Here is a 15858-nt window from a genome sequence, read left to right as displayed (position 1 = left end):
CTCGCTTTCGACCACCTCTTCAGCTATTTTTGCTGCTATTTCACCTGGTATTTCTATCCCACCATTGCCGGCGGCTTGATTGCTGCGCTGAGCCTTCCGCAACTTCTGCTGGTGCTTTTACCGATGTACCGGATGTCTCTTCAGCCACACCTTCTCTTTTACTACGTCTTTTGTGTATGTAGAAGGAGATCGCGCCAAGTATGCAGGATATCCTGCAGTTGCTCTCTTTGATTACTTTTATTTACTGGTCACCGCTGCCTATTGCTAATATTTTCCATATTTTCAGCTTCTTATTGTTGAGAACCTTCACAGGTGTGGTGAACAGTCATTGGGTGCACACGCGGTAAATTGTCCTCGTTGTATGTGCCTAACTTTCTACTAAACTATGTGCGTTACATATTCCATATAAACTTTTCTTTTACACTACTTCCAATTTGGCTTATAATTGAGTTTGGTTAACAACGAACTCTCCTCCGTTAGATAAATTGTATGGCTAAACACTGTATATTAAAAATTTAGAGGGATCTGAGAAAGTTAAAAAGGCACAGTGATCGTATTACATGCTTCTTATAAACATCAGCAGAAAAAAACTAGCATATCTGATTATATTTCTAACCCCTGTGCTCGCCATAGGCCATAAATTAAATGTAGGGAATACAGAAGCGTAGCGCAAATTCAAATTATTTAATTTCTATTATGCTTGAGCTGGTGTAAATAATTACAAGTGCTACTGCATCGACCTGCCTGCTCACACACATGCACATTTAGGGGCACACATACGTAGCAGCATATAACACACATAAGCCGCGAAATCGCATTTCACAGCAAAGCACTTCAATGACAGGCGGCCGCACTACAAAGCAGCGGCGAACCTCTTTGTTGTACTTCCGACAGCACCGCTTCATCTAAACAATATCAGTTTGCAGCTTTTGTCTTGCTATTGCATTCGAGTAGCAAATAATCGTAAAATTACATAATAACCGGATAATCAGCAGGAAAATTGCATTGCAAATTTTTCCAAAAGTGCTACTGCGCAACACAGCTGCTACTGGGAAAAAGAAAAATAAAATAATGAACAAAATAATGCGACCGAAAAATACTTAAAAATTATGCTACCAGCAAGCATATGCGCACTCTACCACATGTATGAATACCATTTACCATTTACGTATGTATGTGTGTTCAAAATTTTACAATCACCGCTGCTACTGTGCGCATGCGCAGCGTAGGCGGAAAAAGGTCAAGGATTAAAACTTCAAGTGGCTTGGGCAGAGTATTAAAAAATCATTGCTTGCCTCTAATAACACAAACAAACTGAAACCTCGTACCTGCTTTGTTAGGTGCATTGGAAGTTAAGCCACAAGGCAGTCAGTGACTTGCTGACTGCACACACACGAGATCCTTTGGTCCTGATCCTGTTTTTCACTCGTCGACGCTTAAAGCAAAAACCAATTATGCACTAAATGCAACGGCTGACACGCTTGCATACATGCACGCACACATATACATACGTTCGTATCCATGTGCAATTTGTTTTTTGTGCCTCGCATATTGACGTATTCACTTTTTAATCCTTATCCCTGGTCTTGGTCAATAGTAGCTTCAAATTGGCTTAAATTAAGTCAAGTATGCACTGGTGAAACATACATTCACACATGATTTTCAGAATTTATACATAGAGAAATGTGTTTTTGCTTGATGCACATAAAATTTGCTCTTATTGTTCTTCGCAAACAAGTAAAAATCAATGACTCGTTGCGTGTATGTGAAAGTTTTGTATTCATTTGTAATCCTAATGAATTTAAATTGCAAGACTGATGAGTTTTCGAAGTGTTGCCGGCGTTGATAACATCCCTGCAGGGAACAGCGAAACTATGTAGTATGGAAACATTCTTGTTCAGATACTGGTATTTAACAGAAGAAATCATACTAGTTCGAAGTGGCCCAGAATAGGACCAGTAGTAAAATGATCGCCTTGTCTGCAAATTAGTTGATTATTTTAAAGGGTTGCCCATATTCGACGGACCCATCTGGCAACCTTGTATCTTTTGACAGAGACGTCAGATCGCTTAATGACATACCGCGCTGGAAGCGTCAGTTCAAGCAGATTTTTACCATGAAACAGTATATGCCACGCGAGCGCTCCCAAATTGTTGAAATTTACATTCAACAAAAGAAGTCAATTGTGAAAACTCAACGTGCGTATAAAAAATTAAATAATGTGAAAGTGCGCCTTCTAAGAAAGGTTTTCGACTGGTGATGCTCTTTCTAATCCAAAGAGGCCAAATCAAAACCGACCAAGGCGTCGCCAAGGACATCCCAAAATCGCCGTTCTCAGCAGTTGGGCATTGCTCGGACCACTTTACAACGAATTATCCGCATTGATTTACATTTATTCCCGTACAAGATTCAATTGGCGCAAAGATTGTTGCCTGCGGACAAGCCTAGTCGATTGGAATGGGCCCAAAGAGTCATCGAAATCCGTCGGGTGCGTCGAATATGGGCAACCCTGATGTTAAATAGCAGTGGGGAGAGAACACACCCTTGTCGTACACCTATTAATATGTACTTTGATTTTGTCACCCAGAATTTTTTCATGCATTATCCGATAGCCTGCATTCAATGTAAAGTGCCTCGACCAGTTGAATCAATTTCGATGGGATCTCTTTGCATTGGAGGAACGTTTTTTGAAAGTCTATAAAGGCAGGGTAAAGCGGAGTCCTCCAAGCAACTGACCGTTCAACGATAACTCGGATACTGTTGATGTGTTCGACGCATGAACGGATTTTTTTGAAGTCTCCCTGTTCCTGTCTGAGTTCTGATTGCAATACCGAAGAAAGTCTTTTGTTTATGATTTGCGCGATTATTTTTTTGATCGTAGTGAGGAAAATTTGCTCCTCCAGTTCTTTTATTCAGTGACGTAGCCTTTCTGAGGGATCTTGACAATTACGTCCTCTTTTAATTCATCAGACAGGTCACTGGCATTGCTGAGTGATGCTCGGACTGATCACGGGAATGTGGTGAGCCACATTGCTTGTCTAAGGCACGACACTCAGTGACCCTATAGCCCATTCTGATACCCGCATTTAATTTTCTCTAAGTTGCTGGTGGTCTAGAAATTTCAAAAAATCAATTTTTTGTTTCTGCAATATTTCGAAAGTATGGTACCTTAAGAATATACTGTGAAATTTTAATGCGAAAAAAAAGCCTGGTTTATAAGGTCAAAAAATCAATTTTTGAAGTGAAAACTTCTTTAGAATCGTTGGGAGTGATTTGAGAAAAAGTGAAACGGAAATAGCGACCCTCTTGGCTACGAAGCGTTATATTATATGTTGATATAAACGTAGCGACGAACTAAATAACTTTTATTTTTTCTTGTGATTCGAACCAAGGATTTTGGATCGGAAGCTCACATTGCTAGCCGCTCGGCTACCGCGCCATGCTGTCGGCGCTGGCCTAAAAGTTATTTAGCTACGAAGCGTTATATTATATGTTGATATAAACGTAGCGACGAACTAAATAACTTTTAGGCCAGCGCCGACAGCATGGCGCGGTAGCCGAGCGACTAGCAATGTGAGCTTCCGATCCAAAATCCTTGGTTCGAATCACAAGAAAAAAAATTTTTTTATACAGTTATTTTTTTTTTTTATGATATGTTTATGAGGAGCTTTTTTTCATGGCAGAAATACACTCGGTGTTTTGCCATTGCCTGCTGAGGGGTGAGCGCTATTAGAAAAATGTTTTTCTTAATTTTGGTGTTTTCACCGAGATTCGAACTGACGTTCTCTCTGTGAATTCTGAATAGTAGTCACGCACCAACCCATTCGGCTACGGCGTTTGTTTAATTTTACTGATGCAAAAATGAGGGAAAATATTTGAATAAAGTTTGCTTACTGTTTACACATTTTCCAAAGGTGACGGAGAACCAAAATCAATAAATAGCATCACGGAATTCATTCACGAAAATTTAATAAAGTATACACCAGAAGTATCGCGGATACGATAAAGTTCCAATGATTTTAAGAGGTGATTTCAACGTAAATTTTGCATTGGACACAGCGGTTCCTTCAATTGATTTTCTCAATACAACATTCAATTTAAAAATGTGTAACAATCGCACTGAATCGACAACACGATCAAAAACAACAATTGACGCGGTATTTCAAAGATATGTTGACAACATCTAAACCAAAGCATTTGTATCATATTTTAGCTATCATAAGCCACTCGTATCATTTGTCGAAATTGAAAACATTGAGGATGAATAATAATAAAATGAAGAAAATAAAATATGAACTTTATATCAATATTATAATGAACCTATAATTATCCCGCCCCTAATGCTGTTTTCGTCTCATTCTCTCTCAGTTTGTTTTACGGAAGGTTTCACTTCTATCGCGTCTAACCGTTAGACTGGTATTTTTTTTTTTCGTTTTAAGTGATTCCTAATATATTTCAGAGTATTCACACAAAGTTACAGAACCTAATTCTCAATATTTCCGTAGATACAAAGCCAAAGGTAGGCGAGCGTTAGGTAGTTACGCTGTGACCGGACAGCTATAGTACAAACTTTATCTTCTTTTCTCGACTTTTCATTTTTATGATTTCTTTGAATTGGCGTACATGAATGAAAAAAAAAACTAATGAACATTTTGAAATGAATCATAACTTGTTCCCTTCAGTATTAAATTCTCTTCTAGTTGAACTAACAAAATAGATAAAAAAAATGTTTCAAGATTTTTATACCAAGTTGAAGTGAATTTTTTTTCATGGAAAGGCATTTTACTTTAAAATCTCCAAAAAGTTGAAATTTTGGAATTTCTCTCAGTTTTCTTAGTTCATCTAGAATAAAAAATCATGATAATTAGAAATCCATTTGATTTTTTTTCTTTAGATAATAATTACGAGCTGTATCTTGTACGCCAGTTGGAAACTCCAGCGTTGTAGCGCTCTACTAATTTCTATGTTAAACATTTTTTTCAACTTATTTTAACCAGTACAAAAATATTTTATACTTTTTACATGTTCATTTAAAGATAGAAAAAACTTTGCAGTGCTAAATTAATTTTTTCCTTAAAAAAAAAAACCTCATAAAGCAGGCTCCCCCCTTAAACTCATTTATCTCGAAACGACTTTTTTCGGCCACTTTTCAACCGAATCGTCTGAAATTTTAATATGTTGTTCATAACATAAATGGCTATCGCCTGTAATAGAAACGCATTATTTTTTAAATTAATTCGTATTTTTTTGATTAAAAAGCTGAAAAAAAAAACGATTTTTAGAGTGTCAAATTCAAAACGAGCCATTTTATCAATTTTTTTTTTATTTTTTTTTTATTCTAGTGCGGGGCATAGCTACAGTCATACTGATTAATATTATTTATAGTTCTAGTGTTTCAGAAAAATGGAAGAGCCAAAATGGACGACAGCGTCCAGGCCCAATTTTTCGAGAGGTTTAACTTCAGCGCCATTTTTTAAATTATAAAAATTAAAAAAACATTTTATATTCATATTTATTTTATAAAATAAGTTAAATAAAAAGCCTAAAAAATTTAAATATCGTTTTTGATTTTTTTTATTATCTAAAAAAAATTCCTGAAAGTACCCTAAATTTTCGAGCTCTAAACCACTAGTTAGTCCAGGGATATTCTTTCAATAATTTAGAAGAGATGCTTTCTCGCCCAAGAGCCTTGTTGTTCTTAAGAGACTTAATAGCTGTAACAACCTCACAGATGCTTGGGCAATCCGTTGGAATGTTAACTCTTTCCTCATAAGCTGTAAACTGGCATATTTTTCCTACATCACCGGATGATTTAGAAATCATATCTTTGTGGTATTGAGTCCAAATGACCAGATGTTGCTCTGTTGCGTAATTTTATGTATATTTTAAAGTGAATGCCCTAAATTTTATATCTTTATTAGTTTTTAAGAATTTGTGTTAATTTTGTTAGGATTTGAATGCTTAACCCATTAGGTACTGCACCTGAAAGAACTTTCATTTAATTTACAAAAACGAAAAATTCCGCGCACGCTTTTAATATGAAAAAGTATAATTTAAAATTTTGGAATGGAAAGGTTTTTTTCATACATAATTTAACTGGTCTAAAACTGGTTACTTTAGAAACATATCGGACTAGATTCTTTTGGCTAATCAGTATCATGAATCAGTACTTTTATTGGTATTTTGCTGATGAAAAATGCGACTGATAAAAAATACAAAAGATAGATTAAAAATATTGTAGAACTGGTTGCGCTGAAAAGTGAACTGGTCGTATTGTATTTTACGACTCTTACTTTTCCCTGCAGGGACGGCACTCCTGCCACTCTCTGAACAGCCAAGTGATGAGGGTGCGCTCGGGTCAGATGTTTTCACTTTTCAAATGCCTATTTAATAAGACAATACATGCGAGTTCTTCAAAACGTCAGCAGTGATTATCCTGTTTGATTTTAATTGTGAAATATCTTGTAGCAATGCAGCAGTGTTTATATAATTATAGACACATATGTATGAATGTGCGTATGTGTGTTTGCATGTTTCATGTGGTATGTTGCCACTCTAAATCGAATGTAAAATATGGGACAAGTGATGTTCTTGGAATTATGATGTAATTCTTATGAGAAATATATGGCATAAATACTAGATATTTTCTCAAAAATTGCATCGGCCCTATGTTGGAAATCCTAATCTGTTCATTTAAGCTTAGGCAAGCATACCAGAATTTTTGTTTCTTACCAAACAGGCTTTGAGGTAAAGATTTATTATCCCTTAAATGGCTCTTCAACCACCGTTCATCTAGTCTTATTTGTAACAAATGCACGAGTATATAAACCTTCTTCATTAAAAAAAACGAAGAAAGAAGGAAAAACTAATACCAGCTGAATGCGTATGAAACCTGAAGGCTTTAATAACAAATATGCGTTTATTATTGAAAATGGGAGTGGGGAGAAATGACATTTGCAATATGTGAGTGTTTTCTCTTTTGAGCAAATTTTTCCAGTCATTTTTCATATTTTTGTCAGAAGCGGAGTGCTACTCTGTACTGTGTGTAATATCGATGAGAACCATCAGAAGGTGTTGAATGTGGTATTCCAGTGAAAGCTCCTTTGGGTAATACTTTTCTGCTAAGCGCCTTGGTGTAATACAATTCATCAAGGGAAGTCGCCTTACGTTGACTTTTTTGATATTCTTGACGTTGTGTGAGCAAAATGGGATTCAATTCGATTAATTGCTTCATTGGCTTTAGAGGCTCATAATAGACTGAAAAATTATAGACTTATTTTGTAGTTTGAAGGCGCAAAACTCGTCATAACTGCCCCAGAAAAAAATGCGGTGCTGTGAAAAACTTGAAGAGCCAAAAGCTCTGTCCAAAATTAATGTGTAATGCTATATGAGATGATGAAATTACGCCAAAAATCGTTCATATGGTTATACAATATATAGTAGGACCTCTTATCCATATAATAAACGAGTGTTTTACGAGTTCATGTTTTCCAGCAGTCTGGAAATAGGCTATAGTTTTTCCAGTTGCGGAAAAGATAAATGCTATACAGTAGGTTCTGTTTTTATGCGGCTTTTTTTTATGCGGTTTTGAAATAGTGCGGTTTTTTTTTTAATTACAAAATGCATGTCGACCTATCGGGAATTGTACATATAAACAAGATTCTAAGCCAGCTAAGCAAAAACTTATCACAGATTACATCAGAAATGCTAACCCTACAAGTATGGAACCGCCTGCATAACTATCTAGATCAGACGTGTACATTTCCTCAAGTGACGAAAGTGATTTTACGCCAAGTCCTAAACGAACGCGCAACATGTGGGTATTGTCTGATTTTATTTCTGACTTAAATTTATTTTTCGATTCTGACGTTTCTTAAATAAAGATATAATTTTCAAAAATACAATATTTTGTTTATGCGATTTTATTTAATTATTGAAGATTCATGCGGTCTATGGAACGTATCTATAGTTATAATATGGGACTAGTGCCCTTTTTTATGCGATTTTATTACATTATTTCAGATTTATGCGGTTTTAGCACTTTTGAAACGTATCCATAGTTTTACTATAGAACTAGTAGCTTTTTTTATGCTGTTTTTTTTTTTATGCTGTTTCTTGCGGAACGTATCTACCGCATAAAAACAGAACCTACTGTACTATGGACCTATTAGCATAATGCCCGCATTTTCAAAGGTTTGCAAATTTCTTAATCTGTGCATGAAAATCGTTTACTCTCTCCACTAGAATATGGTTTAAACAAAATCACCGTTGCTCGACAGGAATCGTTTAAGTACTGGACTATATAAGAATTAGTTCTGACAATAGTGACTTGACACTTCTTTGACTTTTCAAAAGCATATTTGGCTTAGTGGATCACAACTGGTGGAGTTCGAACTTATATGTCATATTATTTTGAAAGAAGCTAATTAATATCTAAACCTAGATTTGTGCCCACTGGTAGTCCTCAGGAGTCTGTCCGTGTCCCATTTCTATTCAGTATCTTTGTCAATGAGACTACGCGCTATGTATAGGTATATTCGATTGGTAGATATGCATGTACAGATACACAAAGGTACTGAGTTGCAGTACTGCCTTTTTGTTCTTAATCTACGTTTTCTTTTTCTACCATCAAAGCCATATTTAATTATTATTGTTAAGTTATATTGTATTGATTTTTTATCGAACGGTTGTAAAAATTTAGAGTACGAATTTTTCATGCTAAAATCGTTGTAGTTGCAAATAATAATGGTGAAGTAACATACTTTTATAAGACCGAAGTCTTAAGCTGCAATTATTGGCGCCGTACCGTAGCTGTAACCGCAACCATAGCAATAAGCTATTCTGATCAAACATATGGGTATCACTGTAAACGATTATAGGTGCCTCACCATAACACCATAACCATAACCATGGCCTTCTACATCTATTGAATTTGGTTTTGCCCCGTAGTCATAACCAGTTGTGAAATACTTCACTTTTTTTTTTTTAACTTGCGATAAAAATTTGAATATTAGAAACAAGGCGAATCTATTAAAGGTGGTGTTGGTAAATCAGCTGATTATATTGTATATACAAGGCGAATTCATTTTTTGTTTTCTACTTTTCCAAACATTCTTGTTGGTTTAGTGCAACCACCTTTAATAAATGCGCCTTGATTAGAACTGTACGACGAGAAATTAATTGATTTAGAGAAAATATTCTGTGTATTTATAGTAAAATGCATACGGATTTCAAAAAGCTGGAATAGAAAAGAAGCTCATGGTAAGAAATTGCGAATAGTTTAGGCCTTGAAGGTGAATAATAAGTTAACAAATTATTATTGTGTCATTAAACCGTTTGATTATTTTTGATAAATGTAGGAAGTTTTGTTATAAACTTTTCAGAAAGAACTGCAAAATGCACGAAATTGACTGGAAATGGTGCTACAACTGGTAGACAGTGGGCGCTGTTCGATCGACTGCAGTTTCTAAAGTCCCATATAATTCATCGCCCGTAAGTTAACTGCATTACTATTGCACTTACGCCTAGTACAAATACATAAATAGTATTAATTTTCTACAGAATCCGGCAAAGTCTACCATCATGCCCGATAGAATGGTAAACGGATTCAGATTAATTTGTTATTTTCTAATGACACTTGGAAGTGACTCATCGCCATTCATTGAGAGTTCACCAAATACGATGCCAACAACATCTGCAGTGCCATCAACACCATCAATGGCACCGCGCTTAATGAAAACAATTGTTAAGACAATTAAAACTTTCCGCGAGATGTGGGTCCAGAGATAACTGGATATGAAATAATGATTTGTTTAGCTATTGCCAAATTAAAAACGAGGACGCAAGCATTTGTTATGCAACGGTGCATGAAAATTGTGATGCCGAAGGCCAAGAATAACTTTTGTTCTTAATACCAAAGTGAATATGTACATATATATTATTATTTAATTATCAAGTGGAGAATTACTTGAATTTTTGTTTTTAATAAGACTACCCAAAAAGTTATGTTACATTTTTTTTTCATGAAAAATGAAATAAACTTTACATGAAAAATGTTTTGCTTTATAATATTGATGCGCAACTAAGTTCCCGCTGTTTGTCAATAGATGCCGCCAGCAGTGTGTGTTTGCTGGAAGTTTGCGGAAAGTGTTGATTTTGCTCTTTCATTCGAAAAAAATGGCGGCTGAAGTGCATCGAGAGCTACAAAAAGTTTATGGAGATGCTGGTTTAAGTGAAACAACGAGCCGAGATTGGTTCCGTCGCTTCAAAGACGATGATTTTAAAGTTGACGACCGTCCGCGTGAAGGAAGGCCAAAGACCTTCGAAGACGCTGAATTGGAGGCATTGCTCCATGAGAATCCATGCCAAACGCACGAAGAGCTTGCTTCAGTATTAGGAGATACTCGCCAACCCATTTCCAAGCGATTGCATGTTTTGGGAATGTTTCAGAAACAGGGGACTGGGGTTCCTTATGAGTTAAAACCAAGGGATGTTGAACGTCGTTTTTTCGCCTGTGAACAACTGCTCCAGCGGCAAAAAAGGGGAAAGGAAGGGTTTTCTTCATCGCATCGAGACGGGTGATGACAAATGGATTCATTACAGCAATCCAAAGAAAATAAAGACTTAGGGACTGTCCGGTCATGCTTCTACGTCGACGCCTCGGCCGAATATTCACGCTGCGAAGGTTATGCTATGTGTTTGGTGGGACTAAGTTGGTGTTATTTATTATGAATCGACTTCCATTTGTTGCGATTGAGCCGAGTACTGCGCGAGAAGGGGCCGCAATACGCGGAAAGGCATGAAAAAGTGATTCTACAGCATAACAACGCTCGGCCTCACGTTGCCAAACCCGTTAAAACCTACCTGGAAACACTGAAATGGAAAAGCCTACCCCACCCGCCATATTCTCCAGATCTCCAAATATTGCGCCGTCCGATTATCACCTGTTCCGATCGATGGCACATAGTCTAGCTGACCAGCAGTTTCATTCATATGAAGACTTCAAAAAGTGTCTTGATCCATGGAAAGCGTCAAAAGATGAACAGTTTTACCGCGGCGGAATACGAGATCTACCAAAAAGATGGGAAAAGGATTCACTTGTAACCATTTCGTCAGAATAAAGTTCTATTTTCATAAAAAAAAAACGAACGAGAACTTAGTTGCATATAACATATAGGAGAGGTTATGCGTAATGTGGTATATAATTTTATTTTGTAACATTCTTTATAATGCATGAATTAATAGAACTGCATGGTTATATATAGGTTTATTTAAAGAAATTAAAGTAATAGTCAAAACAAGTATACCTGTATCACAATACCCTATCTTACTCTACTTTGTGGGCATAATCCCTGTTCAAGTTTTTTATACAGCCGGTTACACAGGATGATGTTAACATGAACTTCTACAACTTGGGATGATATGAACTAGAGATGCCGACTGTAGGGGCAGTCTTACTATAGTTTTCCAATTTTTTCTAATTCTTCTTTAAAGTAAAGGGTGTTTTTTTAGAGGTTAGGTTTTCAAGTTGGCACTACTTTTTTCGTAGATGGTCTTTTTGACAGCTGTCACCTGATTTATGCTCAGTTTGGTTTTCCATTTCATAATGAATAGACTTACACCTGAACAACGTTTGCAAATCGTGCAAATTTATTACGAAAATAATGGTTCGGTTCGCGCGACGCATCGCGCGCTGCGTCCAATATTCGGTCGACATAATCGTCCATCAGAGTCACTAATTCGATTAACCATGGATCGGTTTCGCACCACGTTTGCTCTAGCGGATAATACGCATCCTCAGAGACGTCGTACAGTGCGCACCGAAGACGCTATTGCTGCTGTGGAGCACAGTATTGAAGAAGACCCGAATGAGTCCATCCGCCATCGCTCGCAGCAATTGGAGATGTGCCCATCCACTTTATGGAAGATTTTGCGGAAGGATCTTGGTTTGCGGGCTTACAAAATCCAACTGAAGCCGAACGACCATCAAGCGCGTCGCACGTTCGGTGAATGGGCCCAAAACGAGATGGCCACCGATCCCGATTTTCACAAGAAAATTTTGTTCAGCGATGAAGTTCACTTTTGGTTGAATGGGTATGTCAATAAGCAAAATTGTCGCATTTGGAGTGAACATAATCCACAAGCCATTGCTGAGACGCCGTTACATCCTCAAAAAGTCACTGTTTGGTGTGCTCTATGGGCAAAGGGAATCATTGGTCCATATTTCTTTAAAAATGAAGCCGGCCATAATGTTACAGTCAATGGAGAGCGCTATAGAGCCACGATTAATGACTTTTTCGTGCCTGAATTGGACGATGTTGATGTGGACGAACTTTGGTTCCAACAAGATGGCGCTACATGCCATACATCCAACGCAACAATCGATTTATTGAAGGAAACTTTTGGTGAGCGCATTATCTCGCGCCGTGGACCTGTGGCGTGGCCTCCAAGATGGTGCGATATAACACCGCTGGACTATTTCTTGTGGGGCTATGTGAAGTCGCTTGTCTACGCAGATAAGCCCGAGACGATTGACGTCTTGGAAGAGAATATTCGGCGCGTTATTGCTGACATACGGCCCCAATTGCTGCAAAAAGTGGTCGAAAATTGGGCCTCTCGGCTGGAATTTATTCGAGCCAGCCGCGGCGGCCACTTGCCCGAAATAATTTTTAAAACATAATGGCAAACCCTTATCTTTATAATAAAGCTAAATTCTTGGCCATAACATTAAATTATATTATATAATTCAGGCCGCAGGAGGCCTTTGTTCCTGTAATACTCACTGCCATCTGAATAAGATTTAATCAGGGAAATAAATGGTGGTTTAGTTTCAGGAGCCGGTGTTGATTTTGAATAAAATACAATTTTTTTTTTAAATTATTGTAATTTCTCTTTATTATGATAATATTGGTATGGTTCAATTACGTATTGAATAAAATATCGACCAAATGGCCGAAGCGGCCTCGGCGGCACACTTCTAGCGAATATATGTATATAGTTTCAAAGAACTCTCCAAATGACTGAACATAACATACTTATTTGAATAGAAAGCCGTCTGGAAAGAAAGATCTAAGTATAGTCAACTCTTTGGATAGCCATTTTAGCCTGAGTGTGGCAACTTAATCCGATTAAATGCTAGCTTTATTTGGCTATAGAGGATTGACGTGTTAACTACCCCATAAACACTTCGAAGATTTGAAATATTTTCAAATAATAGTTAAAAAGTTCATAATTTAGAAGGATTACAAAAAAACTCAATGCTGTGTATAGAAGCTGAAAAAAGTGGCTGTGTTAAATTAATGCCAACTTTTCTGTGTTCAATCTCTAAAGCGTAACGCAGTACTGATAATTAAGCAGATTGTCACGAATTGCCGAACCCCTTGGGAAACTCAAACTTCTCAACCCTTTCAAATGCAAATGTTCAAACACAAAAAAAAACCTTAAGTGCATAAGTGGCAACATGTGCCAAGCGCAAAGTATTTTAATTTTCACACAAATCTCTCTAATGCTAACGAACACAAATGCAATACAACAAAAAAGCAACAACAATTGAAAAAAAGTTAAATTAAAATCGCTTGGTGTGGCATGGAAAACAACTGGCAAATGTGCAGCAGCAGCCACATGACGCCATTTTGTCGCCGGCGCGCTAACCCGCCATGCAGTTTGCACACACCAATGCACATCCAAACAAACATGCACACACGCCGACGGCGATTGTTGATGGTAGCGGTGGGACGGCAGCTACAGCAGCAGAGGCAGCAACTGTGACATAATTTCCACGTTATAGCAATTTTGCGCTGCTCATCAACGCAAAGCGGTGGCATTAGATTTGATGATGTGTTCACAACAACAACACCAATAATATCACAAACACTACCATTAACTACCACTACTGCTGCCGCCGCACTACTCGCCTGCCAGCCAACGGAGGGTTGATTCACGCGCTTCTTCACTGCGTCCTTGCTGCCATGGCAATCAAGTTGTAAATGTTGCCGGAAGGAAAGACGATGACAATAACAACAACAATGATGATGACTTGGCTGCTGAGTAGGTAGTTGCCGCCGCTGTCGCTGCTACTGCTGTTGACGCCGGTTACGCCAGCGATAACAGTAGACTGGCGGCGATGGCAGTGCCAAAGTAGAAAATTATTTAAATGGCGTATAATAATGGCAGCGGGATGCAGAACTGTGGCACGGCGTGCCAACGCTTCGCCTGCAATGGGGCAGATTATAATGACGAGGATAATAAAATGTGAGAATTGTTGTCATTTCCGTTGGGTTGGTTGCGTTGGTTGGGTTGCCGGTATGGCTGTGGGGTAAATTGGTTTCGCCAGCCAAGAGGGTTGTGGTGGCTTAGGAAGTGTGTTGGTCTAAGGTGTTCTTGTTGTTGGTAGCTTGATATAGTGCGCTTTGCTGGTAAAATTGTGCGCATATATTTTGCGCATGAAATTCAGTAATTGATCTATTGCGACATTTAATAAGCTTACAGTGGGGCAAATTAGCGAAATATTATGTAAAAAAAATTAATAAAATAACTTAAAAAAAGTAATATTTACGCTTTTTCATATAAATGAATTTAAAGGTATTGTTGATTTGATAACGAAGTTCTATGGAATTGTTGAATGGACTGTGGCGATATTTGCCACAATTTTTGTATACTTTAAGGCTATGTTAACCCTTTTGGATACAACTGATAAAATATTGACTTGAGATGTGTAAAGAAATTATTTTCTCATGGAGGGCCGAGTTTCAAACAAAAAAACCTTTAATTTAAAAATAGTTTAATAGTTTAATACTTAAAAAAACTTAAATCCTTATACAAAATTTTAATTTATATACTTATGTATCAGGCTAATCAAAGCAAGGGCGGCGTTCGGTGGAATGCATACAGTATGGGCGAGTTTGCTATTTGTGGACTATGAACGGTGACTAATTTACGGCTTTTTGAGCAGTTTTGTGCTGCTGATGAAGTTCATCAGTTTCTTGATTCGACCTTCAGGTATCCCAAGAGAGCGGAGCTCCTCGTGAGTATTCGTCTAAGCCTTGAAGATTCATGACAGTCCTCCACGTTTCCACAGAAGTTTCGCTAAGAGTCCCTCTTGGCCTTCCTCATCTCGCACTTATAGATTCCTAGCCCTACTTTATACAGTTCCCATCCTAAGGGAGACTTAATTCTATTAGCCCTATTAAAAAGGCGTCTGCAGGAAGCCATAAGCTCAGAAAGTTCAGCTGCCCACCAAAGCGATGTTTCCTTCTTAGGAAGCGTTCTAAGTGGACAGGACATTTCGAGAGCCTTATTACAAGCTGAAGTGAAGATCTCCACCAGATCATCGATCGCTCCCTCCGAGAGATCTAGATTTTCACTTGGTGCTTCGGGAAGAATCTGCTGAACCATTTCTGCCGTATGGATCCCCGACCGTTCTCCTCAGATTCCTGTACGAGGGTCTTTTTGGACGAGTTTCAGTGAGAGAAAATTTAATATACCTGTGATTCGAGAAGGAATGGGTGCTAAGCATCCTCCAATCGGAAATTCGGTGTAACAATGAGGAAGAGGCCAGATAAAGATCCAGCACCTCTTCCCTGCTTGCGGTAATAAAAGTGGGGTCCTTACCCCTGCTGCAAATAAACAAATCTTCGTGTAAAAGAAAATCAAAAAGTAACTCACCACTTTTATGTTGCAACTTCCCCAATCGGTATGGTGGGAGTTTGCGTCCGTCTCTACAATAACGCCGGTTTCCTGCGCCTCGCTTCAGCCAGAGCTTCCTTCAGCATCATCGGAGGGGGCTCCACCTCGCCCTCATGTGCTGTATAGGCGGACATCAACCACAGCTTTCCGGCAAGGCCCTCCAGGCCCACAGCC

At 38.0% G+C, this 15858-nt stretch overlaps 1 protein-coding gene across 1 annotated transcript; it reads left to right on the top strand.

Moving 5' to 3' along the window:
* Positions 1–11605: 11605 nt before the first annotated feature.
* Positions 11606–11956, top strand: LOC129244481 (uncharacterized; the record flags this gene model as incomplete). The annotated part of the gene is made up of 1 exon (XM_054882127.1): positions 11606–11956. A coding segment is annotated over exon 1 (351 nt), but the record flags the coding sequence as incomplete, so codon positions are not given.
* Positions 11957–15858: the final 3902 nt, after the last annotated feature.

This window comes from Anastrepha obliqua, chromosome 1 (genome assembly GCF_027943255.1).
Source record: "Anastrepha obliqua isolate idAnaObli1 chromosome 1, idAnaObli1_1.0, whole genome shotgun sequence".
In the NCBI taxonomy this organism is placed as follows: Eukaryota; Metazoa; Arthropoda; class Insecta; order Diptera; family Tephritidae; genus Anastrepha; species Anastrepha obliqua.
Note: the sequence above shows the minus strand (reverse complement) of the source record. Positions and strands in the feature narration are given on the sequence as shown.